General features: G+C 38.2%; 1 protein-coding gene across 1 annotated transcript in view; it reads right to left on the reverse strand.

Annotated features, from left to right (window-relative positions):
• Positions 1-16,191, reverse strand: part of ptpn12.S (protein tyrosine phosphatase non-receptor type 12 S homeolog) — a 54,180-nt gene that overhangs the window by 7,786 nt on the left and 30,203 nt on the right. Inside the window, exons 5-12 of the mRNA NM_001091372.1 lie at positions 14,060-14,098; positions 13,033-13,104; positions 11,569-11,628; positions 5,805-5,947; positions 5,551-5,617; positions 5,377-5,454; positions 4,938-5,030; positions 2,911-2,993 (exon numbers count right to left, since the gene is read on the reverse strand). Of these exons, the coding sequence (NP_001084841.1) occupies positions 2,911-2,993; positions 4,938-5,030; positions 5,377-5,454; positions 5,551-5,617; positions 5,805-5,947; positions 11,569-11,628; positions 13,033-13,104; positions 14,060-14,098 (635 nt within the window). The remainder of the gene's footprint in view (positions 1-2,910; positions 2,994-4,937; positions 5,031-5,376; positions 5,455-5,550; positions 5,618-5,804; positions 5,948-11,568; positions 11,629-13,032; positions 13,105-14,059; positions 14,099-16,191) is intronic.

Here is a 16,191-nt window from a genome sequence, read left to right on the forward strand (position 1 = left end):
TTTTCTCTCTAAAATCCACTGTGTGAGTTTTCACCCAGACCTAGTGTGTGTATGCAGATATAGGAGAGGGTAGAATGTAGAGGGAATGGCTGATTCTAGCATTGCAAGCCCTGTGTGGCACTAGCCTAGTGTAACAAGATGAATTTGATTATGTGATACAATTCAGCCTATCATATGAACAATGCAAATCCCACGTCATTGGATAAAGCAGTATGATTCAATTGCAGTTGATACAAAGCCACCAATGTGCATGCCGAAAATATATGAAATGTCAGTTTCAGTTTGGTTGCCACAATTTTTTTTATGTGGCATTAGCCAGGCAAACTCTAAATGGATGATATATCTCTCCCAGAATTCTCTACAAATCAACAGGGATTGTGTTCGCTGAGACTGGGAAGCCATTATATTTGTACATGTGTGTGCATGTGTGAACATATATGTATGTGGGTACATAATGAATATGCAGACCGCAAAGTCACATTCGGTAACAACAACCACAGAAAAAAAGTACTATTTGCCTTCATTTATTCAAGTTTTTGCTAAAGTGGTAAAAAGAATATCACTATTTTGTTACACAATGGAGTGGTCTGCTTTAACCTAATGAAAATGATTTGTCACTAATTCCTATAGGAGCAGTTTGCCGGTTTGCGCAACTGCGCATGCACGGAATTACATGGAAATTGCCGATCTCCCAGTTAGCTTCCAGACGACGCAGAAGATGAATGCGTGCAACTCTGCTGGAAGAATCTGCGATAAGGGGTAAGTATGGAGTATGGGGCATTTCCCCAGGGGGGTAGTTAGCCTGAGGGAAGCAGGGGGGGTACGGATTTTTTTGTAAAAGGGTTTTCATTCTCCTTTAAAGAAGAAACACTTAACTGAGCCACTTCACATCAACAATGAGCCTCTTAACCTCTTTAGAGCAAGACAAGCTTCAGTATATATGGCAGCTATGAACAGTTTCAGTAAAGTAGGGAGATCAACAGCATTAAAGGAAAACTATACCCCTAAAATGAATACTTGAGCAACAGATCAAATTAAGTGGCATATTAAAGAATCTTATCAAACTGGTATATATATTTAAGTAAATATTGCCCTTTTACATCTCTTGCCTTGAACCACTATTTCATGATGGTCTGTGTGCTGCCTCCGAGATCACCTGACCAGAAATAATGCAACTCTAACTGTAACAGGAAGAAGTGTGGAAGCAAAAGACATAACTCTGTCTGTTAATTGGCTCGTGTCACCTAACAGTTATAGTTTTTTTGGTATGTTTGTGTGGTATGTTTCTTTTTATGATTACCACATACTACTAAAAAAAGTATATTATTATGAAAATGGTTTATTTACATGAAGCAGGGTTTTACGTATAAGCTGTTAATATCTTTTTATAGAGACCTACATTGTGTGAGGGGTATAGTTTTCCTTTAAGCGTAATTCACACCATACATGGAACAATGTCACTCCAGACCAATACTACAATGTACTGTGGCACAAAAGACTGAATTGAGAAAGCCTAATCAAGATTGTTGGCAAGAGCCCAAGGAAAAACTCTCAAGTCATTCTCAGTTCTTCACAGCACTACAGTGTGAGGTTCTAACATCAAATTAAACTGCTGGAGCCAAAGCCACAGAATGCAGCAGATATGCCAAAAATAGACAACGCTTAACTTTCTTCCAGTAAGCTGAAATAGAAACATTGAAGCATTGATAAGAAAGCTGTGACAATATGCTGCCATCCTGACCTTTCCTGAATACATATTCCATGCCTGAACAACTGGAATGGTCTGTGCACTGAACAATGTGTTAATCCTAATAAAAAACATCATTATCAATATAAATGAGGCAGCTGTATGCTTAGAACAAGCACTTGAATAGTACTATACCATATAGTACTTGAAATACCCATATATAAAGTAGGGATGCACCGAATTCGGGATTCGGACAGGATTCTGGCTTTTTCAGCAGGATTCGGATTCAGCTGAATCCTTCTGCCCGGCCAAACCGAATCCTAATTTGCATATGCAAATTAGGATTGGAAGGGAAATTGCGTGACTTTTTGTCACAAAACAAGGAAGTAAAAAATGTTTTCCCCTTCCCACCCTTAATTTGCATATGCAAATTAGGATTCGATTCGGTATTCGGCCGAATCTCTTGCGAAGGATTTCGGGGGTTCGGCCAAATCCAAAATAGTGGATTCGGTGTATCCCTAATATAAAGCACAACGTTTTTGGCTATGGGGGGCACATTTATCAAAGGTCGAATTTCGAATTCATGCGAGTTTTTAAAAACTCCCCTAAATTTGAAATTTGACCAATCTAAATTTATTTTAAAAAAAATCTAATTTTTAAAACTCTGATGAATTCAATTGTCCCAAAAACTCGATTCGAGTTTTTTCTCTAAAAAAAACCCCTCAAATGTCAAGAAGACGGTAAACAACTTGATCCCTGGACCTCTCCCATTGACTTAAGCAGCAATTCAGCAAGTGTTAGGTGGTGAATAGTGGAATTCAAATTCTTAAAGGGCTAGAGTATAAAAAATCTTGAAAATCAAATTTGAATTTTTAAAGTCATTTGACAGTTTTGACCATAAAAATTTTTGAAAATTCGAATTTCAAATTCGATTCTTCAATTTGACCCTTGATAAATCTGCCCCTTGGTATTGTGAATTGAAGTTATGAATCCTTTTTTGGATAAAGAGTCGATATATGGAGCAGTGTATGCCTTAATGTTATTAAAATACATTTAAACATTAACAAACCCAACGGAATTGTTTTGCTGTCAGCGTGACTAAATTACCATCAAGCTACTCTTCTACTATTACAGAGAATCAATCAAAAAACGAGGAACACACAATTTATTCTTTGGATAGTTCAAAATTGTATGTTCTGAAAACCTTTTTAAACATGACTGACCTCCGGATTCTTGGGGGTTTCGGAGGTGGAGAGTCTGTTTTTTCATTCTCTGAAGGTATATTATCATCGATGTTGTTGTCCTCCTGCAAATGTAACTGTACATTAGTGTACTGTATCACCTTCTTCCTTCTACAGAAAAAATTCCCAAATGCAAACACATCTTCTTTATTCCACCCCTCATTATAACATTACTTTTTCTTACTGCCACGTGACTTGTATTGGCAAATAACACTTCAGTTAAACCTCAGCCTGCCTGTAATGCCAGCTTTGGTACAGGTGGAATATTACAACCAATGCACATATGCTGTGCCCACCCTACAGTAACATAACTAGAGGGGACGGGCCCTGGCGGGGGACGCGCAGCCTTGCCCCCCCCACCCCCCTCCGTACGCTACTTTCGGCTGGAATCCAGTGGCGCGAGCTGCTGGGGGGCCCTGAGAGGGTGCGGGCAGTGTCGGACTGGCCGGACCAGACCCCCTCTCCCAAACAGTTTTTCGGAAAAAACTATTTCGGCGCATCGCAGCGCCATTTGCGCACCCGCGCCTAGCGCCATTTGCGCATGCGCGCTTAGTGATTTTTGCGCATGCGCGATGCGCCGCCTGACGGAGTATGCTGATCGGCGCTTCGGCTCAAAGTAGGTAGCGGGGGCCAGAGGGGGGCCCTGGACAGCGGTCCCGGTGGGCCCCGGGCCCCCCAGTCCGACCCTGGGTGCGGGCCTGGCCCAATCGCACCCCCTGCTCCCCAGGTAGTTACGCCACTGCCACCCTGGATGTTTTAACAGGAAAGTGGCACAAAGATACCAAATGTTTTGTTGCAAGAGATGTCAATGATATATTTCACAACTATGTGAATATTATAACAACAAATTTGCATAAATTAGACTTGACAAATTGACTGTGCAGATATAGAGCAATGCTTTCCAAACGGAGGCAAAAACATCCATAGTGGTGCTTAATTCCAACTTACAGGGACAACATAGGCAAATAAGCCTGATTATCTTGCACTATTGAGAAGGAAAGGTACAATGGCAGCTGGGCATGGCAGCGCCAGAAGGGCAAAATAACAAGGGCATATTGAATGTCAGCAAGTTTGAAAATGAAGCTCTTACATGGCCATTTCTATCACTGTAAAAACACTAGGAGTGGCTTTTGACTGCAAGACAGGGCAATAATTAATTTGGAAAATGTGCAGCACTGCAGCCCTTTTAAAGGAGAAGTAAAGCTAAACTAAAGAAGTAGCAAGAAATGTCGTACATTATGTTTTGGTTTTCTGTACCGCCTCAAGGCAACCACATCCCTTTAGCAGTAAAGATCTGTGTCTTCAAAGATGCCCCAGTAGCTCCCCATCTTCTTTTCTGCTGATTCACTGCACATGCTCTGTGCTGCTGTCACTTACTAAAGCTTAGGGACCCACTCACAATATACAGTACCCATAGAATAGAAGTGTCACAATATAGGGCTGATAAGTAATTAATACAGATATTACTACATGGCAGCACAGAAGCCAGTGCAACTAGCATTAGAATTTAATAATCAGCCCTGTAGCATCAGCTTATATTACGGCCAAACCTAATTTCTGCTTGATAATTTCTGACAACCCCTAAGCTTCGATTCTCAACAGCTGCTCAGAGCCCACTGAGCATGTGAGTGTTGCATTCACTTTCCAAGATATTTGAAGTCCTGGATCATTTCTGCTATTGACAAGCTGAAACTTTAGGCTGGTGCAATAAGTTCAGTATATAAAATATGGCATTTTTAGCCACATTAATTTGTAGGGTTTAGTTCTCCTTTAAAAGTTGGTAAAATGCAGCGGCAGCTTTCCCATGATAAAGTTATGGCTAACAATAACTGATAATAGAGAGACTGTGGTCATAATTTAACCCTGTTGTACACCAGCATTAGTTGATAATATGGATTGGCGGTGCAGTGGATCAATATTTCGTGTATATGAAGTTATGGCTATAGATCAGCAATGTCAGGGGGCCTACACTACCCCTTCAAAGTGAAGGAATGTATTAAAACACATACCAAGCCATCAATTTTCCCTGTCTCATTTTCATACACTTCCAGCTGCTTCTGAAATAGCTGGGCTATGGCACGGTGCACCAACTCGTACTGCTCCTGTAAGGCAATGACATCATTTAGATGGAATGAAAACATACTCCATTGTATTCAATGTCAAGCAAACAAAACTACTACAGAAGGGTAGTAATTCAATATTTAGGCAAACGGATACAAAACAAAAAAGGCATGAAAACATGCAAACTAATCTTTAGAAAACATTTCAGCTATTTTATAACGTAAGAAATGTTACAATACTAAACAATACTAAAGTGTCTTCCCTTGTATTTTTTCTTCGGTCCATTACATTGTCTATATACACTTCTTTTAGTACATCCATACACTGCGTATGTACAACAGTCAAATACAGACCAAATTATTAAATATTTATCTCTAAACCATGTACCTTTGTCTGCACTGCTGAATGTCGTTGGGTCCTCATTTCTTGAATTAAACTGTATACATTGAACTTTTCTGGTATTATCTGAAGCAAGATAGAAAACAAGACAACACTAAACAATGTGTGATCAGATTTATTTGCAACATCAAAGAAGTCTGTTATACAAGAGAAAAGACTTACGCCAGCTTTCAGCAGATTCCACGTGTAATCTATTGCACAAATTGCTCCAGTCCGTCCACATCCGGCACTATTAAAGGTAAAGTCAACACATTAGCGCCTGTAACACTTGTGGGCAGATTTATCTAAGGTAGAATTTATGTGAATTTTTTTTTTTTAACTCTAATAAATTTAAATATACTCAACTCAAATGTGAGGTTATTTAAGAAAAAAATTGAACTGTGTGTGTGTGTATCTCCATATAAAATGGCACTTACCTGCAATGTATACATAGAGGTACATCATCATGAGCCTGGTAATGTCTCATTAAGCCAATCATATCCAGAATAGAATCAAATGATGATGGAACATCATGGTCTGGCCAGTTCACATAATGAAATTGATGAATTGTATGGGTTTCCTGAGAAGAAATGAAGAAGGGAACAGTTTGGTGTGTGTGTTTTACTTTGAATGTAATACTACCACAAATATATTTTCATAGTTACAAAGTGGCAACTAACCCTGTGCTCAAATAAAAAAAAAATGATTTTATTATATAAAGTTACAGCAAAGTGAAGGATAAGACTAAAAAAAGGTGATGCTGATGGAATGATTTTATGAAGCAGGCCAAGGATGCCCCATGAAATATATTCTCACATGGTTTAGAAATTTTTCAATTATAGCATAGTAAGGAGACCCTATGTAAAATGTTGTGTATGAGGGGATGTGTTGAATTCTTTTCAGCCTTTCATTAGGCACAGCATTTTTAATACGGTAATATCATATAATCAATAATATAATCATATATCATATGAAATACTGATTTTCTAAATAGGAAACAAGTATTTGTATAATTAAGGCCCTGCGCACGTACGATTGCAACATTGTGTGCACATGCACATTAGGTGAGGGGAGAGGGAAGGAGGGAGGGAAAGAATAGAGAGTGAGGAGGGGAGGGAACATAGACTAGGAGTAGGCAGAAGACACTTAAGCAGGTACCTGCCCAGCATCTCATTGGGCCCTAGGCAGGTGCCTATTCTGCCTACACTTAGTTCTGTCCCTGAGCACAAATCAACTGAACTCTCATAACCCAAATATTTCTTGTGCATGTTTTCTGGACTGAACACCACAGTCCACAGAAAGAAACAGACAGTGGGGTCATTTATCAACACTGGGCAAATTTGCCCATGGGCAGTAACCCATGGCAACCAATCAGATTGCTGCATTCATTTTTCTACTTGCAGCTGGCTATAAAAAGCTAATCACTGATTGGTTGTTATTGGTAACTGCCCATGGGCAAATTTGCCAAGTTTTGATAAATGAGCCCCAGTTAATTGCTTTCACTAAAACAAGACAGGAAAAGTTGAATTTGTAGCAAAATCCACTTTCACAGCCATAGTGTTTAGTCCAAGAAGATTTAGAGGCAAAAGAACATGTGTATGGTTAATTTTTTTTTTGGTCTACAACCGGTTCTGCCAGAATCCCAAGTTGATGATAAGCTTTTCAAATGTATCATACTTCTGTATTTGAACTGAACCTTGACACAGCTTAATGCCCATAATTGCATTGTATTGTATTCCTTGCTGGCTGCTATCTATACACAATAGTCACAGGTCATTCAAGTTATGCCCAATCGTACTAAAAAATAAATGGAGTAAAAATATATACATGCCAAATTCATGGAGCCAATAACACTCCTTTCATAACTACTATATGATCATGCATAGGCTTCTAATTTAAATCAGTCCTATATGCCAATAATGGCAAGGGCACACTGAGCACTAGCACTAGCTCCACTGCTCTCAGCCTGAGTTTTTTCTGAAGACAAAAACAGTCTGCTCTTTTCTGCAGAACCGCTTACCTGCACTAAAATGTACGGCTATGTATGAAGCTATAATTTTCAGTACAGATACATAGAGATGCAGAAGAGAGCAGATCCACTCCTTTCCACCTGCAGTAAACTACACAAGCTGGGAGCAACAGAGCCAACACTCTGGGTGCCTTTGCCCTAAGTATTTAGTTTTATTTATATAAAGTTAAAGAAATGCTGACCCACTTTAACAGGAATGTGTCCATATCTCTTTAAGATATTTAAACTTTGCTCTGTGCATACATATGTAAATCTGAGCACTGTAGATCCACAATGCCTGTTTTTCTGCTGGTTTGTGCTTTGTAAACCCTATGGGTAAGATTATGGGGGGGGGCCTGTTCCTGCTTTTGTTATGTCTGGCCACTATTAGTCACCCTCCGCTTCCATCCACAAATGCAGTGCTGTACACCTGGAAGCTTATGGGTTGGATGTGACCCCCAAAAGGATTCTTATGGCCCTCAGCCAACTGAAGGGCTCCATGGATAGCCATACAAGACATTATCCTTTAAATATAAACAGGTTAATTAAAATGTGATTTTGTGGAGGGGAAAAAAAACAACTTAGATTTCATTTACTTGGTGGTGCCTAACATTTTAACAGCACTCTGCCAGTCAGTCAGTCAGTACTTCAGAGCATAGATTCTGATAAAAACATCTGATAAAGAAAAAGAAGAACAGAAATGTTTGCTATTTCAAATATTTAATCATTTCTGTTCTCAATGTGTTCCTTTAGAAGGAAATGTAAGCGTGTTAAGGACCACCCTGTGTGGCTCAGTTCAAAATTAAGGAAGTTAATATAAAAGGAAAGGAAAGCATTTATAAACTACAAGTCAGACAGGACAAAAACTGCTATCAGTGCACTGTAGGGTTTTGCCATCTTGGGAGTCATAAAGTAATTCTGGAGAGGCTTCAACCTAAGTTATGCTATGTTAATATCATGATGAAAGTGACACTGGATAATCAATTAGCACATGCAATTACAAAAATAGATTTTTAATAAGCTTTATTTTCCATAACTTAAGAATGCCACCGCTAATTTTGACCAACCCATCAGCCATTCAATGACTTCCCTACCTAATCCATTCATTCAAGCAACTGTTGATACACAATATTTGGACGTGTACTGGCATTTGGGAAGCCAATTAGGCAAGTGAACTGGCAAGTGAACGGACCTGTGCATTCTGGCCCTTAAATAACACCTGTCACCAGTCTCATTATGCTGAGCTCTGTACTCTTTAAAGGTGAAAATATACCACCATTTTTGACATGAGCTCATTTATTTGAGCTTATATAGAAAAAATGCATAAACATTAAAGGATCCTCAAAAGTAATCCTTGTGCATTTTTGCTGCCTCTGCTCCAATGGAAATCACACAGACATCCGTATAAGGAAACTCTTTGACCATATTCAAAGAAAAAGAAAGCTCTGAAAAGAAAGGGGGCAGAGTTTCACACCAGACCAGGAAGTAGCTGAAATGAGCTGCTTGTGATTATATATAAATATTGTGAAAGCTGCCCTTAAGCTCCCCATAGACGCGAAGATTCTTCTTGCCGAACGACCGATTTTAGGGAAGACCGACCAATCCTTCGAAATTATCGTGCGGTTAGTGGGATTCGAACGATCGTACATCTTACAATTTTTCGGCCAACATCTGTCAGGAAATTGATTGGCCAGGTCAAAAAATCTTTGTCGGTTCCAGTGCAATGTATCTATGTTTGCAGGGCCAAGCAGGCAGCTCCCCTTTGTTTTCCTGGTAAATTGGTCTTTTTAGTTGATGGACAATTCGTACGATCGTTCTGAGAAGATCGTGGTCTCACGATCAGGATCTGATCTTTTAAAAATCTCAACATCTATGGCCAGCTTTAGAGCTGTGATCATCTTTAAGCTATCTAATGTACAACTGATTCAGGGAGAGAATACCACATCTTAATAAAACAGAGAGATTATTTTATGATCCCCTTAACTATTTATACATAGTTTCATATCAATCATTAAAGGAGAAGCAAACCAAAAAGTTAAAAAACCCCTACCCTACATAGACCCCCCCTCCTCCCCCCAGCCTAAGAAGTGTTAACCCGTGCAAATACCCCTAAGTCTGCCCTTATGTGCAGATTCTGTGGGGCAGAGTTCCCAGGCGCCATCTTCTCTTCAGTAATCTTCGGAATGAGACCGGCAGAGTGGCAGATGCGCAGTTGGAGCAATTTTCTGTTTCGCGACAACTGTGCATGCGCCAAAACTCCTGAAAATTGCAGAAGCACCTTTCTCATTCCGAAGATTACCAAAGCGGCTGAATATGACGCCCGTGGGTTAAGTAAAAAGTTAGGGGCCTCTTCTCCAAAGTGCAGGGTATTGGTTGGACAGCGCACTCCAGGGTCCTTTTCAAACAGAATCGCTTGTTTCCAGATTATAGTTTAAAACAAATTTCCTTTATTTAATTAAACATCTTGGTACACCATTTCCATAGCGCCATGAGGTCTGACGCGTTTCGTGTCACTGCACTTCTCCAAAGTGATCAACCCCAACTTGGCCAGTCTTTTCTCATAGCTAAGATTTTCCATACCTTTTACCAGCTTAGTTGCCCTTCTCTGTACCCTCTCTAATTCAATAATGTCCTGTTTGAGCACTGGAGACCAAAACTGTACGGCATATTCTAGATGGGGCCTTACCAGTGCTCTAAACAGTGGAAGAATGACCCCCTCCTCCCGCAAATCTATGCCACTTTAAATACAGCTCAAGACCTTATTTGCCCTTGATGCTGCTGACTGGCATCGCTTGCTACAGCCAAGTTTATCATCTACAAGGACTCCAAGGTACTTTTCCATTATGGATTTGCCTAGTGCAGTCCCATTAAGGGTATAAGTGGCTTGGATATATTTACATCCCAGGTGTATGACTCTACATTTATCAACATTGAATCTCATCTGTCACTTACTGTAGCTGCCCAGATTGCCAGTTTGTTAAGATCATGTTGCAAGGATGCCACATTGTGAATGGAATAAATTGGGCTGGATAGTTTTGTGTCATCTGCAAACACTGATACATTACTTACAATGCATACAAATGAAGTAGGGGAGGCATGGGCAATAATAGGCAGAATAGAAAGCCATGTTGGCGATCCCTAGATGAGAGGCAGCAGAAAGCCCAGGGGGGAGACTTTTACCAGCAGCGATCCACAGCTTATATGGTCTGAAGCTTCAAAACTATTACAAATAATAAAGATAAATTACAAAAATGTTTCTTTTGACTGGGGCTATTCAAATTTAGACTATGTTCTAAAGGTGAACTTCTCCTTTAATGAGCTCATGTCAAAAAGGGGGAGTATAGACTCTTTACTAGGAAATTTGGACCGTTAACTCTTTCAAGCAAAAAACTCTGGGAGGAGGGTTCTACATACTTTACTCTTCTATAAAAATTGCCTGTGTACACTTGCACACATAAAAAATAACCAAAGGACTCCTTTGTCACAATTGCATTGTTTCAACTTTATGAAAGTTACGCTCATCTAGACAGCAAGAAAGTAGAATTCATTGTGGACATTAGAAAGGGTTTCTTTATCATAAGGAGACTGAGCTTATGGAATTGCCTAACAAGAAAGATGGTAATGAGGAATTCTTTGTTGGGACTGAGAAACTGGCTTGATGACTTTTATGAAAAAAGGGACATATATAATTTTGCTGCTTTTTTGGCTGCTCATACAGGTAGAGGTCTGGCCAGTGTTTCCTCTAATTGCTTACGAACCTGTGAGCAAAAAAATGTATTTTATGTATACCAACGTGTGTGCGAAAACAATCATTTCTGCAAACTGACAAACCTGTGTGCAGAGAGAGGAGTGGCTCAGAATAAAGTACTAAAGTGTATTTTTTCGGACAAATTTGTACACCCGTGTCGGCCTCAAAATGTGTGTACGTGCCCGCACAGGCACATGGCTTATACAGAGCACTGAGTCTGGCCACAAAAGATATGTAGGTGGGCGAGATCGAAAGCAAGATTACCACATCCCTATCTACTCAAACAAAATGTATTTGAAACACATTTTAAACATCTTCTATATTTCAATGGATTTATTTTTATAAAGTTCCCCTTTACGGATCTTACCTTACATATTACCAGAACATAGGATTGTGACAAAACATTTTTTACTGTGTTATTCTAAGGAATTGCCTGCATACTTACATTCTGGAATTCCAATAACAGTGTTCTGACAAAGTAATCTTTTCTAGACTCTTCACTCTCCTACAAAGAAAACACGGTTTTACACAACTCACATTTAAGGGTCTTGAAATAAAATAAAAAAATCTATTAAAACAAACTGTAGTTTGCAAAACATAAAAATTCTGTCCTTTTATTAACTGGTTGGTTATTTTATGATCTCTTGATTTTATGAACTAATGTCTGTAATGACAAGCATATATGAAGAAAGACTGGGTACATATTCCTATTTGCAGACAATGAAGTTAGAAAAAGTCCCCTTTAAAGATGTCTGAAATTGTTTACAGATTTACTCCTGGAATAAGGGAAAGTCAATTCCACAAAAAGGGGGATTCGTATGAAATGTAAAATAAGGCACTTAGTGAACCTTTCCACTAATTAAGACCCTGACCCTATCTATCTATCTATCTATCTATTTATCTATCTATCTATCTATCTATCTATATTTGACCAAAGCATCCATAACGATTTCTAGCTTAGCCAAGGTATTCCCTTGTCAGAAAGCTACAACATACCTATGTAAAAACCTGATAAAGCCAATTTTTACAAATATTTTCATGACATTTGCTACTGAAGGCATTGCTTCATTGAAACCTAACAATCCATTTACTGGCTCCTCATAATTACTATAAACAACTTAAGTGGCCAGTATCATCTTATTTGCCCAGTATCATAAAGCAACAATAGACAAGGTTTTGTTTTCCATTAGCTCTTCCATCATTATATATGGTTTACTTCAGGAGACTCACTGCTTGTATTAACTGCCATGTGTTGTATGACTGGTGACCTTTTCTATATTTTGTTTTTTAAGTTTTTATTTATTAAAATTTCCAGGGAAAGGGGGAGGGGTACTTTACTTTATTAATTGTTTGATTGTATCCTTTCCATGGAATTTGTGGTTATTAAATGTATAATACTTTTAATCAAAAATGCCAATTTAGCATTGTAGTATGTGTTTATTTTATAAACTGGTTATCATTTCATTACTCCTCACATTACTCCATGTACAACGCCAATGCTACTATAACCCTATCCCTAAGTTTTGTGCATCTGGACTGATCTATATATATTACAATATACTCTGGCACATGCTATATCAGGGGTCCCCAACCTTTTTGTTTTTTACACTTGAGCCACATTCAAATGTATAAAGAGTTGGGGACCAACTCCACAAAATCCACAGGGGTCCCAAATAAGGGCTGTAATTGGCTATCTCGTAGCCCCTATGTTCACCGGCATATGCATATTTGGTGTTATGCAACCAAAACATGCCTCCAAGCCAAGAATTAAAAAAGCAACTGAATTGAGGTCACTGAGAGCAACAGCCATGGGGTTGGTAACATATTGCTCACAAGCTACTGGTTGGGGATCACTGTGTTACATGATCAGCCTTCTGTGCCCAGGGGAAAATAGAAGTATGTTACTTACACAAGAGATATGAAATGAACCAAATGTTACAGGTTGCTCTCCATAATTAGGATAATATCGTTCACATTTTTTCTGTTAAAAATAAGAAAAAAGGCCATACTGAAAAACAAGACTGATTCTTCTACCACAAAGGTTATAGCATACCTCAGCAAAATAACACAAAACATTCAGAATATTCACAGAAGTTGGTGAACTTCAAGGATCCTGCAATATTGCACCAAGATTTCGAGAGAGGCTGGTAGTCAGATATAGTTGCTTGTCTAAGACTATGCACAGAGAATTTTTTCGTAGGCCAATTTCACCAGCAGTGTTGTTAGATGCCAACATCAGCCACAGCACATTCTGTACATAAAATATTGGACAGACTGTACCTGAAGTGAAACTCCCAGCACCCAGCAGGCCACAGGTGAATAGGGCTTAGAAACAAGTTTAGGGGATGTCCACATTTGTATAAACATCGCTCCTTCACATATTATAACTTTAAAAACTATGTGCATATATGACCCCCAAAATCAGATTTATTAATATAATCCAGCACTTTAGGAATGGGAATTAATTGACCCATTACATACAAAAAGCTTTACAACAGAGTGGATTTTTTCCCTTTAAAAAAAAAACTTCAAATGTCATCACTTTCCTTTTGCCTTGCTTAGCTTAATACTTTACTTTAGCTTCTACTTTTTTTTGAGTTCACAAGTGAGATTTCTATCTATCTTATCAAGCTGCAGCATCTGCAAACTTTTTTTTTATGCCCTTATGAAAGACGTAATGCATTTTAGTACAATCTCTATTTACATCCACCATGTTAAATGTAAATCTCTATTTACATCCACCATGTTAAATCTATTTACATCCACCATGTTCAATGTATACCTGTAGAAATGTAAAAATGCATGGAACAATCAACGTGTTAACAGAAAAGTTTCATGGAAATTACTTTTTACGGTCACTTTTGGGGGTAAATGTAAATAATTCACATTATTGGTATAACAGGAAAAGTAAAGTTATGTTCTGTTCAAATACATACCCGTCCCATTTCAAATTCACGACAAGCCATTACAATTATCTGCAGGAATAAGAACAATTATATAAAAAAAGCAATACACTGTTGTAAAATGGGCATCATAGTGATTTTTATTATTAGTGCAAAAAAGTTTCATAGTGCCTTACATGTGAGCATTCCTTAATTGTTATACCTAAGTACATATTGCTTTAAATTGGAAATAAACACAAATATACAATTGTTTAAAAGAAAAGCAAATGTATACGTTGTCACAGATTTTTTGCAAATATAATTGGAACTGTATCGGTCTGTAACTTTCGGCACTAGTAGGTGTAGCAGAGTAATATAAAACCAACAGACGCAACAGTCACGGCATGCATGTTGCCGATTCTGTGTAAATGAATCATTAATTGAGGCTTGTTCCAAAAAATAGCAGTGTGGAGTTTAATTAGTGAGGTCATCCATTCTGTGAAAAAACAAGTGTCAATTACAGCGCTTATTTTAGAAAGGAAAGCAGCAAATGTTGTGCATGCAGGTTATAGTGCATTTCTCTCTGAGTAAAATGGGTTGTTCCAGACATTGTTCAGAAGAACAGTGTTCTTTGGTTAAAAAGTGGATTGGAGAGGGGAAAACATATACAAAATGCAGAAAATGATAGGCTGCTCATCTAAAATTAATTTAAATGCTTTAAAATGGCAACCAAAACCTGAAAGGCGTGGCAGAAACTGAAAACTACCATTTAAATGGATAGAAGAATAGCCAAAATGGCAAAGACTCAGCCAATGATCAGCTCCAGGATGATCAAAGAAGGTCTAAAGTTATATTGAGTAATGTTACAATAAGAAGACACCTATGTGAAGCCAAAATATCTGCAAGAAGTCCCCACAAAGTCCCAAAGTGCTGAAGAGGTAATAATTTGCCAAAGAACACATTGACTGGGCTAGGCCTAAAGATAAATGGTGCAACACTTTGTGGACTGATGAAAGCAAGATTGTTCTTTTTGGATCTAGTGGCCACAGACAGTTTGTCAGGCTACCCCAAACACTGAATTTAAAGTAATTGTTCAGTGTAAAAAAAAAAAACTGGGTAAATAGATAGTCTATGCAAAATAAAAAATGTTTCTAATATAGTAAGTTAGCCAAATATGTAATGTATAAAGGCTGGAGTGACTGGATGTCTAACATTATAGAACATAGCCCAACTTCCTGCTTTTCAACTCTCTTGGTTTCCACTAACTGGTTACCCTGGTTACCAGGCAGTAACCAATCAGAGACTTGAAGGTGGGCCACATGGGTCATATCTGTTGCTTTTATATCTGAGCTGAATGCGGAGGATCAATTGCAAACTCACTGAACAGAAATGGACCATGTGCCCCCCCCTTCATGGATCAGTTTCAATACATCAAAATACTTGAAGAGCTTGTGTTGCCTTATGCCGAAGAGAAAATTCCCTTGAAATGGGTATTTCAACAAGACAACGACCATAACACATCAGTAAATGAGCAACATTTTGATTCCAGCAACATTGTTTACACAACTAAATATTAGTTCAGCGATTCAAAGGTAAACAGTAAGGTGCAGATTTATCAAAGTGGGAATTTAGAACTCACCCCAACAAAACTCACTTTCTATGCATTCCTATGGGATTTTTAAAAGCATATTTATTAAAAAGTGAACACCACTGATAAATACGATTCTAAAAATCCCATTGGATTGAACAGAACATGGGTGAGTTTTTCTGTGGGTAGCTTTGATAAATCTTACCCTGAATGTTTGAGTTTGTAAAGAAGAATGAAGACACTGCTATTTTTTGGAACCGCCTAATATCCCATTTTCTTCACTTTCTGTAAAGAAATATTTGAAACATATTTGATACATTTTTGTTCATGTTTTGATTTGGAGTAGAATGTGCAGTGTTCCCAATACATTTCTGTTTATTAAAATAATAGCTATTATGAGCTTTATTAAACATACTGCTATTATTACTAAACACAACTGTTCATATATACAATAACAAGGAGAGCACTAGGATTTAAAGAATCGACAAACTAAATGTAAATGAATGCAAGAAAAGAAAGGTTTATCTGTAGTGAAAAACTCCATACAGGGAACAGTGTCTCAATCAAATTGCACACAGGAGAAACGCTCGCTGGCAGT

This window comes from Xenopus laevis, chromosome 3S (genome assembly GCF_017654675.1).
Source record: "Xenopus laevis strain J_2021 chromosome 3S, Xenopus_laevis_v10.1, whole genome shotgun sequence".
Lineage (NCBI taxonomy): Eukaryota > Metazoa > Chordata > Amphibia > Anura > Pipidae > Xenopus > Xenopus laevis.